Source organism: Anabrus simplex, chromosome 3 (genome assembly GCF_040414725.1).
Source record: "Anabrus simplex isolate iqAnaSimp1 chromosome 3, ASM4041472v1, whole genome shotgun sequence".
NCBI lineage: Eukaryota > Metazoa > Arthropoda > Insecta > Orthoptera > Tettigoniidae > Anabrus > Anabrus simplex.
In genome coordinates, this window is record NC_090267.1 from 33,048,278 (window position 1) to 33,070,576 (window position 22,299).

At 37.1% G+C, this 22,299-nt stretch overlaps 1 protein-coding gene across 2 annotated transcripts in view; it reads right to left on the reverse strand.

Annotated features, from left to right (window-relative positions):
* LOC136865946 (glycosaminoglycan xylosylkinase) overlaps nucleotides 1-22,299 on the reverse strand; it is an 86,052-nt gene that overhangs the window by 34,897 nt on the left and 28,856 nt on the right. For both annotated transcript variants that reach the window (XM_067142510.2, XM_067142509.2), the window contains 3 exons: nucleotides 21,718-21,887; nucleotides 16,295-16,491; nucleotides 9,524-9,701 (listed from right to left, as the gene is read on the reverse strand). In XM_067142510.2, the coding sequence (XP_066998611.2) occupies nucleotides 9,524-9,701; nucleotides 16,295-16,491; nucleotides 21,718-21,887 (545 nt within the window). The remainder of the gene's footprint in view (nucleotides 1-9,523; nucleotides 9,702-16,294; nucleotides 16,492-21,717; nucleotides 21,888-22,299) is intronic.

Consider the following 22,299-nt stretch of genomic DNA (forward strand, 5'->3'; position numbering starts at 1 on the left):
GAAGGGGGTGAACACTATTTAACAGATACTGAGAAAGCAAACCTATTTAGTAGGGAATTTAGAGATTCAGTCGATGATTGTCAAGAGTTGGAAACCGAAACAGAAGATAGAGAGGGAGAGAGACAGAGGGAAACAAGAAGCTTCTCATTCACAAACGAAGATATTTTCAGAGAAATCCAACTGCTTCAGCAAGGAAAAGCTGCAGGAAGTGATCAAATTACTGGGGAGGTATTAAAGACAATGGGGTGGTACATAGTGCCTTATTTAAAATTTCTCTTTGACAATGTCATAAATAATAGTGTAATACCAAAGGAATGGAAGGAATCTATAATAATACCAATTTATAAAGGAAAGGGTGATAAAAGGAAACCAGAGAACTACAGACCAATCAGCCTGACCAGTATAGTTTGTAAAATTCTGGAGAGTTTAATATCGAAGTACATCAGAGGGATATGTGATGATAAAAATTGGTTCATGAGGAGCCAGTATGGATTTAGAAAGAAATTTTCTTGTGAGGCGCAACTGGTGGGATTTCAGCAGGACATATCAGATCAGTTGGATTCAGGAGGTCAGTTAGATTGCATAGCCATAGATCTTTCCAAAGCCTTTGACAGAGTGGAACATGGAATATTTTTAAAGAAATTGGAGGGAATAGGATTGGACGTAAGGGTTACACGTTGGATAAAAGCATTTCTAAATTCAAGGGTTCAGAAAGTCAAAGTAGGAAATAATGTATCGCAGGAAGAGAAAGTTTGGAAGGGAATTGCACAGGGTAGTATAATCGGTCCGTTACTTTTCTTAATATACGCAAATGATTTAGGGAACAATATAACATCAAAAATAAGATTGTATGCAGATGACATAATTGTTTATAGAGAAATAAACAACATTGAGGATTGTTCAGAATTACAAAGGGACCTTGAAAGTATCCAACAATGGGTTGAAGAAAATAATATGAAGGTTAATGGAGGCAAATCAACTGTTACAACTTTTACAAACAGGAGCTTTAAAACTGAATTTGAATATACTTTGGATGAGGTAGTTATCCCAAAAGATGGCAAGTGCAAATACTTAGGTGTGAGATTTGAAAGTAATTTGCACTGGAAGGGTCATATTGATGACATTGTTGGGAAAGCATACAGATCATTACATGTCATAATGAGGCTACTTAAAGGATGCAACAAAGAATTAAAAGAAAAAAGTTACTTGAGTATGGTTCGTCCATTATTGGAATATGCAAACAGTGTTTGGGATCCTCACCAAGAATACCTAATAAAAGAAATAGATAGTGTGCAGAGGAAAGCAGCAAGATTTGTAACAGGGGATTTCAGGAGAAAGAGTAGTGTATCAGAAATGTTAAAGGAACTTGGGTGGGAAACTTTAAGTAAGAGAAGGGAGAAAACTAGACTTACAGGATTATATAGAGCCTATACAGAAGAAGCATGGGGAGATATCCGTGAGAGGCTTCAGTTGGAAAATAATTATATCGGCAGGACTGACCATAAATATAAAATTAGAAGGAATTTTAGCAGAAGCGATTGGGGTAAATTTTCATTCATTGGGAAGGGTGTGAAGGAGTGGAACAGTTTACCAGGGGTAGTGTTTGATCCTTTTCCAAAATCTGTACAGATATTCAAGAAGAGAATAAACAGCAACAGAGAAAATAAATGAAGTGTTAGAGGGCATTCGACCGGTGCAGGTTATTGTAAATTAAAAAAAAAAAATGTGTGTGAATAAATTAATTCCATCCCCTGGTCTAAGGAGTTTGGACAGCCAAAGTAGGGGACTGCCTGTAGGGGTGAAGTACAGTGGGGACTTCGAGGGCCCTGGGACCGCTACGGTAGCTGTGAAGGCCCTTCAGGAACTCTGAAAAGTGGTGGCAAAAGGGGCTCTGGTTAAGACGCAGCAGGTCGTTATGCTACTTAGGATCCAGAACGGGTAAAAAAAAAATAGTAAATAAATAAATGCAATGTAAATATTAATGTTATACCAGTTTTATAGTATCATTTGAAGCAATTCCACATACTGTATATCAGTTGACTATATTTGAAAGTAGTACAGGAGATATTATAATTAGAATTTTGTAAACAATATAAATTTATTAAGGATGAGCTGTGTGTTTAATAGAAAACATTGTTAGCGTAAATTGTATAATATTGTATTATAGGAAAAATTTTCTTCTCTTGTTAATTTAATATTTAGTGCTTGACAATAATGTATTTTAGTGTACCATTTGCCACCGAGGTAGACACCTCATTTGCAAATAAAGAGATTTTGATTTTGATTTGATTTTCAGCTGGGTTTGCCTGTTTGCTTTTGAGGCATTCCCCCTTTCCTTGTTTCGCTAAACATGCAAATTGTAGTTTTATATATTTACCTTGGGGTTTTCCCTCCAGTAGTTCCGTGTCACTTGATGCACACTAGTTTTGCACTGCCCCGCATCAGAAGTGTTTTTGGTGTGTGACCAAGTTGAAATGGCCTCTGCGCCAAGTTTAGATATTTCTGATTTTACCCTTTTTCAATTATGTTGTTGAGAGATTTTGAAAGGTACGTTTAACTTCAGTCTAAATTGTAATAACATATTACAACTTGGGCTGTAATTAGATGTATGGTGATTGCTTGACTCTTTGAACTTGTAGGAATCTATTGTCAAGGAACGTCCTTTTTGTGTACCTCAAGGAACATGTAATTTGCATTTGACAAACTATGTATCGGTACCTTCCACATGGCTGAATTTGTTCGGAATTAATTTGTAAAGTCCATTTGTAAATAATATTTTTGAAAATTAAAGATCAGGGTTGATTTTTCGAAAACTGTAACCTAAGCCATCTCCATGCCCTTGGTAGGTTCCCAGCCCCTTCCCACATTCCTGCTTTATATCATCAAGTTGGCCCTACTGATATTTACCAGTGTGTTATCGGCGGAGTTCCGCATAGTTCATGTGAGGTTTCATTGTGTATGTAGTGGTCTTTGGCACTGTGTAATTGCACTTTCTTTCCTCCCTTTACTGTGTTTGGCGTAGCCTCTGAAGTAACGGTTACAATTAGTCTCACTTAATTCTTCTCATTAGGTTGACGTTAGGAGAGGCATATGGTCGTAAAAACTCGCTACAAATAATCATCACACTTCATACTCGACCCCATAGAGAAAAGAGATAAGGTTATCGTATTATCATTATGCAATATTGATACAAAAGAACTTAATCACCAGTCATTTGTCTCTGTCAGTTGAACAGTAAACCTACCACACAGTATACCTGAGTAAACCTAATCACTAGGTATAGCTGAGTAAACCTAATCACTGCTTTTAGTTGAATTATCGTCTTGTGCCGCCAACTTCCCTGCTACCGGCATGTGGTCATTCCAAATGATGTCATTTTCACTGCCATCTCGTCAGCCATGTATCGAGAGCATTCGAGGTCCCATCTCTTTTCTTTTTTTTTTTTTTTTTAATTTTAAAAATAGTTACGTTCCTAACTATACAGTCCAAACAGTGCGAATCTATTCCCAAATGGTTTCTGCAGATGGTCTCTGATGTTTCCAGTTGGTGTATGTGCAGCAGAAGCCACTCCTTCCAAATAAAGCCGTGCTGTAGAAACTATAAAGCGTGCCAAACCACCAGCTGATAACCAGCACATGTTACGAGTTGTACTTCTGAATGTAATACTAAGTGACTGGAAGCGTTCTTTGGATAACTGCGGCTGTTGAAAGCCAAATCGTTATTTTTAAGTATATTTCATACTTGTTCCCCACATTTATCACATCAGGATTTGCCTAAACAGCTGCAAATGAGATAAGAGAGACCACATTGTTTAGGTTAGGTATTCTGTCAAGTCCCCGCATACTGCCAGAAGTTCCACGACGGGCAGATTAAAAGTAAATAACAGGAAAGTTTTCTGCATTTATGGATATCTACAGGGGTGACAGTAATGCATTTTATCAACATAATGTTTGATTTCGTACAATCATGCTTTGTTTCGCATCTCCAAAAATTGTAAAGTGGGGACGTAAAATAATAATAATAATAATTATTATTATTATTCATGAGGTACATTGGCGAGTAAAGCAATTGTTATGATTGGATTCTTTTTATCAGTTTTAAACCTACTTCTCTCCAAAAAAACCTATACTGACCTGAGTTACGAGATATTAAACGATCACTTTGTTAATGAACTCGCCTGCTAATATAGCAACCGTGAATATTTCTTAACTATAGTAAACTCGTTTCCTCATCCTGGGGTGGTGCAGCACTTTTTAGACAGGCCCCGAGTGGAAGGGAGTCGCATGTACCATTTTTACTGCAAATCAACCTTCCTGCCATTCATAAATCTCTGATAATACGGTACCGGGAATCAAACTCAGGCTCCCAAGAACGGCAACTAATTGTGCTAACCAATTCACTGACGGATATTCTTAACTACAAAACACAGACATATATACGTGACTGATGTGTGCTTGCAACGTGTGGGTTGGACACGAAACTATTCATATATTTGTGTGACGTCATTAGAGCTGCAGTAGGCCTATGCTACAGACGCGGGACATTTCTTAACTACGAAACAGAGATGTACCGCATGACTTCGACGTGTGTTTTCATTGTGTGGATCGTATGGACGAAACTATTTACAAATTTGTGTGATGTCATCACAGCTGCAGTAAGGTTCTTCCCACTTCGAAGCAAAATTGTTGTTGTTCTTTGACGAATTACATTGGGCAGTCTTGTATGCGAGATTTTTTTGTTTCATTTTCTTTGTCTCGAATAGCCAAGGGGTTCTAATACACGAGTAAATACAGTATTAGTATATTGATTTTAAGTTAATTCTAGAAAGTTGAAAATGGCCTAATGCAGCCAAAACATGTCCTGTAACTTTAATAACATGCTTTTATAACTTTGAAATAGTAAATACCAAGCTCAATAGCTACAGTCGCTTAAATGCGGCCAGTATCCAGTATTCGGGGGATAGTGGGTTCAAACTCCACTGTTGGCAGCCCTGAAGAAGGTTTTCCATGGTTTCCCATTTTCACACCAGGCAAATGCTGGGGCTGTACCTTAATTAAGGCCACGGCCACTTCCTTCCCTCTTCTAGCCCTTTCCTTTCCCATTGTCGCCATAAGACCTATCTGTGTCGGTGCGATGTAAAAACTTGTAAAAAAAAAAAATAGTAAATAAACTTATAAGTATTGACTAGGTGGAACCATTATACTAATTTTTCAATGTATATGGTTTTTATCTCGTTTTAAACTTACTTCTCTCGAAAAAATACCTATATTGGCCGTTATGAGACAAACAATTACTTTGTTAATGATCTCACCTGCTATATTAATAGCAACAACCATGAATATTTCTCAACTAAAGTAAACTCATTTCCTCATCCCGAGGTGGTGCAGCTCCTTTTTAGACACGCCCCCAGTGGAGGGGAGTTTCATGTACCATTTTTACCGCATACCAACCTTCCAGCCATTCATAAATCTGTGGCAGTACCAGTACGGTACCAGGAATCGAACTTAGAATCCCGAGAACAGCAGCTAATTGTGCTAACCATTACGGTGGCGGACATTCATAACTACAAAACACAGACATATAGCATGCTTGCAATGTGCGGGTCGAATACGAAACTATTCACCCATTTCTACAACGTCATCAGAGCTGCAGTACGCTATGCTACAGAGGCGGACATTTCTTAACTATGAAACACAGATGTACCGCATGACTTTGACACGTATTTTCATTGCATGGGTCGTACGGATGAAACTATTCACAAATTTGCGCCATGTCATCAGAGCTGCAATAAAACTTGTACCCGCTTCGAAGCAGTATCGTTGTTTTCTGAAGAATTACGTTGGGGGTCTTGTAGGCAAAGATATCAAGGATAATTTAATAAAAAAAACACCTATTCAATACTTTCCACGTTTAATGTGGTTATTATCTACATGATTATATGTAGACTTATTTGGTCAGGTACATGTTTCACCCATTATTTTGGGCATCTTCAGCCTGTAAACAACCTTTAGGTCAAGGTTTGGGACCTTATTTAACCAATATAAACATACCAATATATACACTATATACAATATATACAATATATACAATATATACAAACATTAATGAACTCTTAAGATGGGTAACATAAGTTAATACAGTTAAGTTTTTTGGTCCTAATCTATCTAATATGAAAAATGTCCAAAAACTTAAATGGATCTCCTTTTCGGTAAAGAGGATTACATATCGGGGTTTATGTGACCCCTATATCATATTAAGTTCTTGACGTACCGTGTCTGGTGACAGGATGTGTCGTCAACAATAAGTGGAGATTTGAACTGATTGTTGCTTGTAGGTTGGTCAAGATTGAAAATATAAATTTAAATTAAATGTGTTTTAACTTGGCAGTTCTATTCTGGTTAACTTAAAATGTTCAAAAATAAAAATGAAATGAAACGGATCTTCTTTTTTTTTTTTTTTATCATAAGTCTTGAGAAAGGGTGATATTAAAACTGGGGCTTATTTGACCCACGATTTTCATTTTCATGTTCTTGACGTAACTAATATTTAAATGTGTTGTCATGCACAAGTGGAGATTTTAAAAGCCGATTGTTGTAGGTAGACTGGTCAAGAACGTTGTGAATGAAACTGTTAGCGTCTTGACTTTGGGTCTCATGTAACGTCAAGGAATTGACAAGAGTACAATATTAAGCTGTTTCATAGTTTTAGGCTGCTGCTTAATTGAGAAGGAACATCCTAGATACTTGATGCAGTCTTGTGTGAAAAATTGTTCCCGTTGATGTGTTGCTTGGTCTTTGGGAGGGATCTTAAGAATATCTGTAATGAAGTAGAAAAATAATATTGAATTAAAAATTTAGAGCACGCGTTGTGATAAAATGTATTAAATTAACACCTCTTAACTGTAAAATGACTTACTTGTTCAATTAATATTAGATGGACCTGTCTGTTCCGGCAGCGCCTGTCTTATCACCATTTCTACTCCTGGTGTTGTTCTGGTGCGGTAATGGAGGGGCGGGGCATGGAGGGAGAGTGGGGGTAGGCTGGTCTATGGGCGTGTGTGCTGTTGCTGGGGGGGAGTTTCTAGAAGCGATATGGGCGGGTTTAACTTTTGGCATGGTGGATGAAGCATTTGAGTGTGGAGATTTAAATAATTGAGGGATTTTGTTTTGATCTGAATTCACGATATTAATTAATCTAGGTGTTAATTCGTACAAAGGATTTTTAATTTCATTGACGTCGTTGAGATTTTTATTTTTATTGTAGGTTTGGTCTAAAAAGATGTGTAGATTTTCCAGTTCATTCATTAATTTCTCTTTACCTATGCTTCTAATGATGGTAAGATCTTTCTCTATGGATGTAAAGTGATGGCCCGTTTCTCTCATATGTTGGCTCATCGCTGAGTACTTATTGTGTTTTTGAGCGTTATAATGTTCCAGATATCTCGTGTTAAATCTGCACTCGTGCATGACAACACAATTAAATATTAGTTACGTCAAGAACATGAAAATGAAAATCGTGGGTCAAATAAGCCCCAGTTTTAATATCACCCTTTCTCAAGACTTATGATTAAAAAAAAAAAAGAAGATCCGTTTCATTTCATTTTTATTTTTGAACATTTTAAGTTAACCAGAATAGAACTGCCAAGTTAAAACACATTTAATTTAAATTTATATTTTCAGTCGTGACCAACCTACAAGCAACAATCAGTTCAAATCTCCACTTATTGTTGACGACACATCCTGTCACCAGACACGGTACGTCAAGAACTTAATATGATATAGGGGTCACATAAACCCCGATATGTAATCCTCTTTACCGAAAAGAAGATCCATTTTAGTTTTTGGACATTTTTCATATTAAATAGATTAGGACCAAAAAACTTAACTGTATTAAATTATGTTACCCATCTTTTTTTTTTTTTTTTTGCTATTGGCTTTACGTCGCACCGACACAGATAGGTCTTATGGCGACGATGGGATAGGAAAGGCCTAGGAGTTGGAAGGAAGCGGCCGTGGCCTTAATTAAGGTACAGCCCCAGCATTTGCCTGGTGTGAAAATGGGAAACCATGGAAAACCATCTTCAGGGCTGCCGATAGTGGGATTCGAACCTACTATCTCCCGGATGCAAGCTCACAGCCGCACGCCTCTACGCGCACGGCCAACTCGCCCGGTATTTTACCCATCTTAAGAGTTCATTAATGTTTGTATATAATGTATATAGTGTATATATTGGTATGTTTATATTGGTTAAATAAGGTCCCAAACCTTGACCTAAAGGTTGTTTACAGGCTGAAGATGCCCAAAATAATGGGTGAAACATGTACCTAACCAAATAAGTCCACATATAATCATGTAGATAATAACCACATTAAACGTGGAAAGTATTGAATAGGTGGTTTTTTATTCAATTATCCTTGATATCTTTGCCTAACGTCATCTTCAATGCGGAACAATAATGAGAGTTGTTACTTGTAAAAAGGGGGTCTTGTATGCGAGATTTATTTTTTTCATTTTCTTCGTCTCGAAAAGCCAGGGGGTGTCTAATTCACAAGGGAGTATAATACACAAGTAAATACAGTATCTAAGATTGCCACACATTATCTGTAATGAACATCTGTAAAACTCTTCTTTGATCAATCATGATATGAGTTGTGATCTATTTTTTTCTCTTGGTAACTTGTTGCATTTTGTGTCTTAATACATCGGTTTTAATGTTTTAATGTTCAGAAAACCAAAGTACTTGCACAGCCAGCACCTAGGTCAAACCTCCTAACTTTCAGTACCTCCATTGTGGATACTCCTCTGGAACAGGTCAACCACTTTTTATATCTAGGAAGTTTCCTCTCAACAAATGCTAACTGGTCACAAGATGTGATAGGAGAATTGGTGCTACCCACTCAGCATTTGGACGTTTATCCTGTCATATCTTTATGAATAAAGACCTTAAAATGCATACCAAGATCATGGTTTACCATGCTGTTGTCATATCAACACTACTTTATGGTTGTGAGACTTGGATCCTCTACCATCAGGATATCAAAAAGATAAGAGTGCTTCCATCTGCAAAAACTTAGATCCATCTTGAACATCAAATGGGACGACAGTGTCACCAAGCTTGCAGTTATTGCGAAAGAGCATGCTATAAGCATTGAAGCTACCATCATTGGCCCCCATCTCAGGTGGATAGGGCATGTCCATCGCATGAGTGAAACCAGACTTCCTCGTCAATTGCTGTATGGTGAACTCTGCTCAGGCACAAGACTTCATAGAGCTCCTTTAAGGCGTTGCAAGGATCAGATAAAGCATACTATGAAAAGAGCTGGAATTAACACTCTATCCTGGGATACGTTTGCTGAGAATTTGCAAGCATGTTGCTTCCACCGTCAACTAAAAATTTAATGACATTTCTCAAAGAATTTGAAGTGACCCCCTTTTGTGCCAATCAGTGTAGAGTGTCAATAATATTATTTGCATTAATATAATGAAGCAAATAAAGCATCACTTCTAACCTAAATATCACTACCTGGCTGCCAACTCTGGACGGTAGGTTCTCTGCCATGGGTTGCGGAACTTCTTAAGTTTGAAGAGAGGACCAGGAGGAAGCCACATGATCAGTGCACCTTCCATTACGTCCTTGCGAGCACACACTGGGTCCTGAGCACTACAGTAGTAGCACACACCATAAAAGCACGTGTTATTACCTGGAACATTTCAGAGTTCATACAACTTCCTCCTTTCTTGAATCGAAGGCTCGGAAACCATTCACACACAAATTCAACATACGAGGGTGAATCAAATACAAACCAGAATTATTTTTTACAATTTTACTGAATCCAACAAATACAAAACAAGCACCTCATTTTTCTACATAGTCTCCTGAATCTGATACACAATTTTGCTATTGAAATGACAACTTTTTTTACACATCTTCGAAGAAAGAAGAAGTACGTGTCTGCAGCCAATTGCGCACGTACTCCCTTTTCGATTCACCATCATGGTAGTCATTTGTAGAGATTCAGATGCCTCTGACAAACATCGTGACACAATTTTTTTTTTTTTTTTAATCTCTGGGTTAGGAATCTAGGAAGCCACCTGGCAGAAAATTTCCGAAGGTTGAGTTTGTCAATTATGATGCCTCGAACACTTCCAAAGCTTATTCCTATAAGTGAAAGAATTTCAGAAATGTTTATGCACCAATTTTCTTTAATACAGTCACGTACAGCATGAATATTATCTGAAGTGAAGCTTGTCTGTGGTCGTCTCTGGTGGGGCTCATTTTTCACTGCTTTCCATCCTGCTAAATATTATCTGATGCCATTCATACACCCGCGCCTTGCTTCCCGAAATTGTACACAGAGTCTTCTCCAAATTTACGAAACTTTAGTGCCTTATTTTGTCAAAAATTTGATGGTCGTGCACTGCACAACGGACATGTGTAACTCTTGCTCGCTCATGGCGTACTGAAGTGAATGGTTGCTCTGCGGTGTGTCGCGCACCATGACCCTTAATCCAGACATCTCCACCAACATCCTCTGAAAGCACCACCAATTTCTGTTCACTACCAGAGCTGCTAATTTTAAAATCTGGTTTATATTTGATGCACCCTCATTCAAATTTATAAGCATTTCTTCGAGTGGAAATTAAACACATTTTACATGTTAAACAAACGTTTTTCCTTCATTCAAACATCCTCCATAACTTAAGACCATCTTTTGTAAAATTTAAAATGTTGTCCTGGCCTTAACTGTAGGTAAAGAAATCATCTAGCTTTATGACAGCACTGAAATAACACAAAGTGATTGATGTAAAAATTCTGTAGAGACTGAAATAAGTGGAAACTGGATAGTGTAATATCATGTAATTGAAGTGGATATAGTAAGGCATTTTAGCAAATCTCTCACAGCTTCTGCAGATGACCAAAAATGTACGAGGCCTTGCATTATCTTGATAGGACATAATTCAAGATTTAGACTCTTCTGTAGAATGTTTTGGTACAATTCGTCCAAATAACTAAAGTACACATACATTTTTACCATCCAATTGTGTGGGAGTATATTATAGTGAAGTATGCTTTTTGAAATTGTACGAAACAGTCAGTAAGCTTTCTTTATTTAATATTGCACAAGGTATTTCTGATACTTAATAGGAACATAGGATAAACACAATGAGAGAGAGAGAGAGCACAACAGACAGAGAAGATAAGGATCAACATGAAAACACAAGGGAACAAGGATAATCTCCTCATCTTCATACACTGTCATCTTCACAGTTCTTCAACATCCCTCTCTTGTAAGCTTCTACCTTTCTGAATTTTCAGACAAGACTTTGTAAGTATGCACTGAAGAATGTTAAGGCTGGGCTGAGTGGCTCACACGGTTGAGGAGCTGGCCTTCTGACCCCAACTTGGCAGGTTCAATCCTGGCTCAGTCCAGTGGTATTTGAAGGTGCTCAAATACATCAGCCTCGTGTTGGTAGATTTACTGACATATAAAGAACTCATGCGGGACAACATTCCGGCACCTCGGCGTCTCCAAAAACTGTAAAAGTAGTTAGCAGGACATAAAGCAAGGAACTTTTTTTTTTTATTATTATTATTAAGAATGTTATGTGTCACCTTTGTTCTGGTTTTTGGGTACTTTGTACCTTGTTTTTGACGTGACTATGTCTTATCAACCGCCAATTTCAAAAGGTTGAGCGAGAAGACGATTTTGAAACTTTATAAAATACAAACTGTGTACAACAGTCATGTTGCGTACACAAAAATGTTTAAGTGCCCACCGATAAAAGCAGTTCTCAAATTCAAGGTCAGGACGAGGAATCAATGCAATTCTCAAGCATTCAATTCCAGGAGGCCTACCATCATTTTGTTCCAGACCAGGTTTTTTCTTGCACTCCTTGAATCGATCCACCTTGTTCTAGGTCTCACTCTCATTCTCTTTCCCTCAAACTTCATCTCCATAATCTGCTTTGGTATTCTTTTCTCCTCCATGCCCTTTACATGTCCAAACCATCTTAGTTTACTCCTTTCAATTCTCTCATTCAGGTTTCACATTCTGACTTCTCTCACATCTTTATTTCTCGATCGGTCTTTCCTTGTTTTTTTCTATCATACTTGATAGGTATTTCATTTCACTGGCTTGAGTTCTACCCCTCCTCCCTACTTGTCACTGTCGACATCTCAGTCACATAAGTCAATATGGGTACATAATACATTTTGTACATTATCTCTTTACGTTTCCTTGGTACTTCCTTGTTCCAAGGAGGGTGTCTTACACTCTGGTAGAATGCACTGCCCTCTTGCACTCCCCTGTTAATCTCCATGTCCAGCCTTGTATTCTGCATTAATTCACTCCCTAGGTATTTGAAACTGTCAATAATTTGAAGGCTTTAACCACCAATTTTCACATTGCCTTCTCCTTGTCTTTCTCCTCTCGACATCACCATGGTCTTGCCTTCCTCTGCGCTGACTTTCATACCATATTTTATAATTTTCTCATTCTGTACATCAAGTTGTTGTTCTACTTCTTTGCTGTTCATTCCCCAGACCACAATATCATCTGCAAATTGTAATAACTTCATCTCCCTATTCCCGTATGCTGATTCAGATAAACAAGTTCTTTTAAAATCAAAGTACAGGGATCCCAATTACAACACTGCCATTTTAAGGCATTCTATATTTGATCATAATCATGCTTTCAGTTTATTATTTATTATTTACATATTTTACGCCCACATTGGAGCACTGAAATCAATACATTTGAGTTAATTTCTTCTTCTTCTTCTCCCAGAACTTTTTCATCCTCTCCGACCTGGAAGCCCTTTGTGTGTCCGATATAGTATATTGTTTCCGTTCAACTGCTTTTAGTTTGAGACTTATGCTTTTGTTCTTCAAAATCCTCTTCTCTTTTCTGTCTTTGATTTGTTGCCGAGTTATACCCAATTCTTCCAAATCGTCCTGAACTTCTTTGAACCAATTATTATTGATTTTATTCTTCAAAAAGTAATCGAATAGTTGTTTCAATATCCTGGTGTCTGCTAATCTTGATATGTGACAGAAAAAGGAAATTCTTCTTTTACGCATTGTAGATATTATTGATTCACATTCACGATAGACAATGTTGTTAGGCAACAATCTCCACTGTCCATCAACTTGGTGTTTTTTATTAATAATTGTTCTAAGAATTCTTCTCTCAGTTTTCTGTAATTTGTCTGTTGTAGATTTTACATTTAATTTGAATAAAGTTTCACTAGCATAGGTTGCCTCTGGTTTAACTATGGAATTATAGTGTTTCAGCTTAGCGTTTATCGAAAGAGATTTTTTTTTATAGGTTGGCCAGGTAAGTCTTTGTGCTTGTTTAAATTTAGTTGTTCTGTGTTCTATTGCTTCTTTTTCATTTGTGTTCCATGTTATTATTTCCCCAAGATATTTGAATTTCTGAACAATTTTAATCTCTTTATTACTGTTCAGCTGAATAACTGGTAAATCAACTTTAAAAGTTGGCATCATTTCTGTTTTTTCAAATGAAATTTGTAATCCCATTTTTTTAGCTATAATTTCTAGTTGTTCAATTTGAAATTTAGCCTCTTCTATTGTATTTGCAAGTAATGCTAAATCGTCCGCAAAAGCAAGGCAGTTGAGTTTAATATTTCTACCGATCTTGATAGTTGGTTGGCATTTCTTGTTCCATTCACGCATAACCTTCTCCAATGCACAATTAAATAACAATGGTGAAAGTCCGTCTCCTTGTCGAAGTCCAGTTCTTATAGTGAATGATTCTGATAATTCACCTCTAAATTTAACTTTTGCCTTCGTATTTTTAAAAGTCATATTAATGAGGTTAACAAGTTTTTGATGTAAGCCAAATTCTTTAAGGCTTTTTAATAATGAGTCACGATGAATACTGTCGTATGCTTTTTTAAAATCTACAAACGTGATGACCAGACCCTTACTTCGAACTCTTTGGTGCTTCATTATCCATTTTAAACTAATGATTTGATCTGGACAGCTTCTACCTGGTCGAAATCCTCCCTGATATTCTCCAAGTTCTTGGTCGAGTTGTTCTTGGATTCTTGTGTATATAATCTTGGATAAAATCTTGTATGTAATATCAAGTAAGGATATCCCCCGATAATTATTTGGATCGGAGCGATCACCTTTCTTGTGCAGCGGGTGGATTATCGCTGTATTCCATTCCTCAGGAAGCTTCTCCGTGTTCCAAATATCAATGATGTATTTATGTAGGTTTTGAATAGTCTGATCATTAGCATTCTTCCATATTTCTGCTACTATTTGATTCTCTTCTGCTGCTTTGTAGTTTTTAAGTGCATTAATTGCCGTTTTCACTTCATTGTAAACTGGTGGTATAATCTTTTGTAATGGAGTTTTATTTTTTGGGTTAGGATCAAATTCTAAATGTTCCACAGGATCCTCACAATTAAGTAACTCTTTAAAGTATTCTGCAAGAATGTTAGCATTATCCTGATTATTGTGTGCCATTTTACCATTTTTATTTCTTAACATAAGTGTGGGAGGGGTAAATTTAGATTGATATTGCTTGAATGTTTTGTAATAGTCTCTTGTTTTATGCTGATTGAATGTTTCTTCTATAGTGCTAAGCATTTCCTTTTGATAATTCCTTTTAATTGTCCTAATTTCTTTAGCTGTTTGTCTTCTGGCATTAATTAGTTCTTCTCGAGATTTTTCCGTTTTCCTCTGTTGATCATTTATCCATGCCTTGTGTCTTGCTTGAATTGCTTTGTCACATTCCTCGTTCCACCACGCATGTTTCTTTCTCCTTTTGATTGGGGCAATTTCTTCAGCTATGGTTTTAAGTTTGTTGATCATTGTCTCTAATTTGTCATTTAAAGGTGTTTTGGATCTCTCTAAATATATTTTATTATTTATTAAGTAACTGGGATCATAATTTCTCCTTGCTTTGAGATGATTATGTTTGTGTTTCCTTTTTGGTGTTAACTTGATTTTTATTTTTGAGATATAATGATCCGAGTCAATGTCTACCCCACGGAGGACTCTGACATTATAAATTTCTTTATGATAATCTTTATCCATGGCAACATGATCAATCTGAAACTCTCCCAATTTTACGTTAGGGCATTTCCATGTCATAAGTTTATGTGGTCGCCTCATGAATCTGGTGGTTTCCAAAACGAGTCTATGATCTGCACAAAGTTCAATTAATCTTTGGCCATTTTTGTTCGTTAATTTATGAGCTGGCCATTTTCCTACAACTGTGCGATACTTCTTTTCTCTGCCTATTTTAGCATTGAAATCTCCAAGTAAGATTTTTATATGCTCATCAGGGATCTTCGCTAATATGTAATCAAGTTCCTCCCAAAAGTTTTCAACTCCTTCTCTATCTTTATTGTTTTTGTCATTTGTTGGTGCATGGACATTTATTAAAGTATAAGTTTTATTCCCTACTTTAATTGTTAGAAGTGCCATCCTCGAAGATTTTGAAGAAAATTCTTCAATTGAGTCTATTATGCTACTATGAACAAGAAAACCTACATCAAATTGAGGGACATTCTTCATTACTCTTTCTCCTGGAGGTCCTTTGTAGAGACGATAACCTCCTGATTCAATTGGGTCCTGGTCTGTGTTCCTAAGTTCTTGTAAAGCCATTATTAAAATCCTATGTTGGTCCATCACATCAGTTAAATGTTTCAACTTGCCCACCTTACTTAGTGAATTAATGTTTAATGTTGCAAAGTATGAAAATTTTCCTGATTTGTTGAACTTAAGTCTCTTCTTACATTGTTGGGTTAGTCCACTGTCTGTCAGCTGTCTGTCGATTGTCTGTTGGGCTTCCAGGCGCTCCGATTCGCCTAGGTCTTCTACTTGACACCCCACCGATTCCGAGTGGTGTCTTTGTGCAGATCCTTGTTGTTGTTTGTCCACACCGGTGGATTTATTCATTAGAAGACTCATCATCATTGATTGTCTGATCTTTCGATCGAAACATTTCTGACCAAGGTCAGGCTTTACAATTCCAGATGTGATCTGGAAAGGTGATTAATGAAGTATGAATTGGTGATGAATGAAGTGCTACAAGTTCATCCTAGTTGTTCAGGACTGGGAGTAGGCATTTCCTCCATACTCCGCATATGTTATGGTTTTCCCGCCAATACTCGGGTAGCTGATTGCAGTGGTTTCCCACTGGGCGATGGGGTCGCCACATCCCTACGCCAAATGCTTTCAGTTTAAAATAAAAAGTTTCCAAATCAAATAAACTACAGAAGATCTCTAAAATATAGATAGAAATTATTCCCTCACCCTCCTGGTAAAAGGTGTCGAAAAGATCTTCACTTGCAACAGGCATAACTTCCCTCCTCAGATTCACTTTACGTCCAACAGTAAGAGGACATCGTCGCAAGCCAAGGAGGATTGACAGGTGAAATGCTGCTACCTCCGCATTATGACGATCCTTACCAGCATAGACAGGCCCTTCAATCACTTCAGAACGAGGATACCTGCAATTTAAAAAGAAAATCGGGAAGATGAGAATGAAAAAAGTGTAAAAGGATTAGGTATTTAAGGACTGAAAGCAAGGTTTATATGAGTTGAGACGCTACCAAACAAAAACGAGGAACACTTTCATCCTTGTACGTAAAATATTCTATCTTACAGTAAAACTTCTATATATCCTTTCATTTCGCACTTATGTTTTCTTACAATTACTAGATTTCTTCCTGAGATCCCGACTAAATTCTCATTCTTCCCATCTTAATTTATTTCGAATATAGGCCTACTGTACATTCTTTCATTTTTTTATACTTATCTTCTTCAAGTAAGTTACAAAAACTTTGTTATTTAAGGTCAGCCTAATGAATACTTATTTTACTCATAATGAAAGTTACAATTGGTCAGTAAATGTTTTGGCTTGTTTCAAGTCATCATCAGCTAACAAATAATTACTGAATTATTTTGTCAAGCCAACAACATGTCAACCACATCATAGTTAATAACTGGGGCCGATGACCTTGGATGTTATGCCCATGTAAACAACAATCATCATCGTCATCATAGTTAATAACTACATTTCTAAGCATCTCAACTTTGAGATTTTCACTTCTATTTGAAGGATTTAATCAAGCTAAGGCTTATGTTTTATTAAAAGTTAACATGCGCTTCATATTCAATGAAGCACAGTGTTTTCAAACAGAATGTTCTCTTTATCAAGAAGCACCCATTTTTAAGGATTTCCAAAGATGTGCAGTGGTTCCAATACGTTTCAGCCCCATTCCATTGAACAGCACACATTCTTTAACATCACACTGCATGAAAATGCACACCCCCCTTTGTGATAATTATTCAAACAAGTGCTTATGATGCAACAGAGGATTCACACACTCATGACCTTTTTTAAGAGATATTCATTTTAAGAATCTTAAAAAGGGTCACATATTTTAATGTACTTTGGTTTTAACAAGATATTTCCATCTTTTTTTCAAGAGACATTAATTTTAAGGTTCCTCATGAAGAGCCAAATGTTTTAATGTATGATTTTAAGGTATGTCTTTTAGTTAATAAGAGAATGATTATTCTTAACCATTAATTATTTGTTAGCTGATTTGGGCTTGAAACAAACCGAAAAAATGTACTGACCAACTGTAACTCACCATGAGTAGAACAAGTACTGATAAGGTTGACCTTATATAACAAACTTTTTTAGTAACTCATTTGAAGAACATAAACATATAAAATTCAACATATCATGGAATAAAGGTAATATACAGACACAAGTACACAATCACCACACATAGCACACACTTGGGTGATTCAAATTAACCAATACTGTATTTCAAATTGATAGTACATTCCAATAAGAAGTAAAGTAGTAAAGAGATATGCATTCAAGAGGATACGATTGGGGTGAAACAGCGGTGTGAGGTAGTAGAGAGGATGGAATGGTATGAGAGAATGGCCAAGATGATAAAATATGAATATTCAGTTCTGGGACAGCTCTGTAAATTGTATCTGCAATTTTATAGCCTCACCATGCAAAAAGTGGTACACAGATGGAGAGTCATACAATGGCAGAAAAAAGGGGGACATAAAATACAAGCTAGCAGAAGCAAGGAATTCCTTTCTTAAGAAAAGTAATTTGCTCACTTCCAACACTGATGTAGGAATCAGAAAAATGTTTTTGACAACTTTAAAGAGAATAGCTTTTCTCAATTGTAAAACAATTAATGTTTCCACCTAATCAATACTATTTGTAGTAGTAATTATATATTTACATTTTTTTTTATTTTTTATTTTTTTTACAGTACTAGTTTCGGTCTGAGATAGATGATCTTCAGCTGGTATATCACAATCCTAATAACCAAAATAGCATACACTATGATTAAAATGTTTTTCTACTGGGCAAGTTGGCTATGCGGTTAGAGGCGTGCGGCTGTGAGCTTGAATACGGGAGATAGTGGGTTCGAATCCCACTGTCGGCAGCCCTGAGGATGGTTTTCCATGGTTTCCCATTTTCACACCAGGCAAATGCTGGGGCTGTACCTTAATTAGGGCCACGGCCACTTCCTTCCAACTCCTAGGCCTTTCCTTCCCCATCGTCGCCATAAGACCTATCTGTGTCGGTTCAAAGCAGCCTTGAAACAGCTATATACCAAGTGCGTGGCAGTTGACAATCATGCACCGACGTCAACAGGTCGTATTAAGTGCCTAGAAGTTAAACCACTTTGTTCGTTGGTAAAGACAGCGTGGGATCGTATCTCTGGTGACCTCGTCCAGAAAAGTTTCCAGAAATGCAGGATTTTTAATGCTGTGGATGGCAGCGAAGACGATGGCGTGTGGGAAAGTGATGGTTATAGGGATGGTGAATGAAGTGTTGACTGACATTCGGTGATTGATAACTTTTCTGTGTGTGTTTTAAATCATTTAATGGGCATTATTTCAAGGACACTTAAAAACTGTCTGAAACTATTTTAAATTCGTGAAACATACGTGGTGAAATGACAATCTTGTTCTGTACAATAGAAGTCCGTTATAGCGAGAATTTAAAATGGCGAAAAATTTATTCGCCATGGCGGATTGTCGTTATACCCGATTTCTCCTAAATTTCAGAAAAGATATGCAAAAAGACCAAATGCTTCACCATGCATGTATCATGGAAACATATTGTACATCGTGGCAAAATAATAATAATAATAATAATAATAATAATAATAATAATAATAATAATAATAATAATATTTTTGCTTTAAATTTAAGAGGGAACAGCCTTTCTGAAATTTAACCCGACATGGTAATAAAATAACCTCTGAAATCAGTGATGCATACTGTCATATCTTGAGATGTATCACATTTTTTAATTTATTTACTGTACCTAGCACTGAAATCAACTGTTGGGCTGAGTGGCTCAGATGGTTGAGGCACTGGCCTTCTGACCCCAACTTGATAGGTTCGATCCTGGCTCAGTCCGGTGGTATTTGAGTGTTCTGAAATATGTCAGCCTCGTGACTGTAGATTTATTTGTACATAAAAACTCCTGCGGGACTAAATTTTGCACCTCTTTGTCTCCAAAAACCAGTATAAGTAGTTAGTGGTACATAAGGCCAATTACATAGTTATTACGGAAACCAGTTGTTTATTTCAGCTTTTATTTTGATCGAGCTAATGAAAGCTACAGTATAGAGAGTTACGCAGAAAAAAAATCGATAGTATTTTGAGAGTATAACTACCGATAATGGAAAATAATTTGAGAAGTCCAAAAGAACTATCGCTTTATGTGAATGCTTGATATGAACGAGAGTATAATGGTGCCAATAAAATCCTTCGCAAAAGACCCGCTGCTGCAATGTTTGTCGATCTTTTTGTGGAAGGTTTTGTAATCTAATTGTGTAAAACTATCACAGTAATATACAAATATTTACCATACGTTAATTCATGGAATATCGAGAGTTACGCAGGAAAAAAGAAGTCAATAGATTTTTGCTAGCTTTTTAAGCTGAAGTGTATAAATACCGATAACAGAAAATAAAAACTCGTTAAAATTAACGGATGACTCAGTGAAAGGGTTCTCGTAACTAAAGGAATTTTGAAGGGACATAAAAAACATGTTGTTACAATGGGGTTCTCGTTATATCCCGTACTCGGTATAACGAACTTCTATTGTATTGTAAATAAATTTGAGTGAAACTTTTTATTTAAAATTTCTCCTTTAAAATGTAGGGTGCGGGTCTTATTCAGAGGTGGGTGGTAGTTGGGACTGTATGGTGTAATGATACACATTGTGATACACAACTTTTTTTTTTTTTTTTTACAATTTTGATTTATTCATGAGGTATATTTTTTGGCTTATGCCTCATGAATAGTAACACAGGCCATGAAAGTCTAAATGATAATTTTGATTTAATAGCACCAACACAGATAGGTCTTATGGCTAGAGCCCTGCATGGATGTGGATATCTGCAAAGTTAGTGCCTTGGTAGATACAAACAGTACGGCAGAGCAGATAATTTTTAAATAACGATGTTTACCGATTTTCACTTACGTATACTGAAGTTGATCTCGAGATATCAATGTTTCATACATTCCATGCAGTTATTTTTGCTTGTGGTGGAATGACCCTTGACACTGGTATGGGAGAATGGTGATATATGAGTGCCTGGAGTCCATAAAACCGTAAATCTGACCTAAGCCTGACTGGCTCCTGCCGGCAATTAGTGAAAGAAAGGAACAAAGGTTCCGAAAGAGAACCGTTCAATAATTCGATAACTGTCACTGTAGGGGGACTGGTGCCAGGTATCATGCTTAATGTATTATAACAGATCTATCCATTTCAATACCTTGGATGTAATATAGTCAAATATTGCAATATCTGCAGATAACCATTCGTAGATGTGGATGAAGGGTGTGCAGTTGTGGATAATATTTTGTATATCCACGCACGGCTCTACTTATTACGACGATTTGATAGGAAAGGGCTAGGAGTGGGAAGGGAGTAACCATAGCCTTAATTAAGGTTCAACCCCGCATGTGCCTGGTGTGAAAATGGGAAACCACAGCTGGCAGTGGGGTTCGAACCCACTATCTGCTGAATACGAGCTCACAGCTACGCGACCCTAACTGCACACCCAACTCGCTCAGTGATACAAAACTAACCTATGCATCAAAGAGTTGGGTAATGAAAGGAAAAGATATCAGCAGATTGCAGGCGAATGAAATAAAATTCATTAGAAACAGAATAGGAGTTACAATAAGAGACAGAAGGTGAGAGAAATACTGAATGAGGAACATTCAGACTATAAGAGATGACAGACAAATGTCAGCTAAGATGAAATGGCCATGTCAAACAAATGGACGACTCAAGTAGACACCTAGAAGAATGCACAAGATGGAAGTGGGAGGCAAAAGTCCAAAGGAAAGACCAAGAGACAGATGGCTGAAAGGTGTGAAGTGCTGTTGAGAAGAGAGGAGGAGACTGGAATAGAGTGCCAATGGAGAGATGGTGGAATGACAGGAAACAAAGGAGAGGCTTATATTACAAAAAGACTGGGCCAGTGGCAGGAAACTGGACTAGATGATAAGAGATCATATTTAATTGTGCATCACCAACAATTCCCACAATCCAAACTCGAACTGAGTCACCAAAGAAGTCAAATAAACCATTTTGAAAGGCCTTGTTTATATTAAATCAACAATATATATTTATGTTCTTTCCCAAACTCCAATTCACACCTTACCACTGGGGCTTGAAGAGTGCTTTCTGTTTGTCAAGTAAAGTAAGCATCAATTTCAACTGCGTTCCGTGTTGGGCATTCTCAGCTCGTACAATCCTAGTGGAACACAAGGTTCGCAGCACACTTCCGAGCAGAGGGCTGCGTTCTGGCACCATTTCACGTGCAGTCACCCACTGTAAACAAAGGAGAATAGTTCTCTGTAAAAATCGTTATAGTACATTTCTTTTCTCTGAAGATAATGTACTTCAGTAAAAGTTATTTTGTAATTTATACTTCAACTGTCATAACTGTTATTCATAATGGTTATCGACAAAACTGTGGAGGAGACAAAAATAAAATATGACAGGAAGCTGAAGCTAATGCTGCTTGCAGATATTAGTATGGTTTTGGGTAGCAAACAGAGAGGAAATGGCTAGAAAAGGACTTGGAACAGAAAAGACCTCGAGGCAGATCAAGGAAACGGTGGATCAGTCAAGTAAAGCAGGATCTGGAAGGAAGAGGAGTAGAATGGCACCCAGTTGAGAAGGAAGAAATGTACCTGGATAGAGAGAGATGGAGAGTGCTCTTGTACTGCACCCGGGCAAC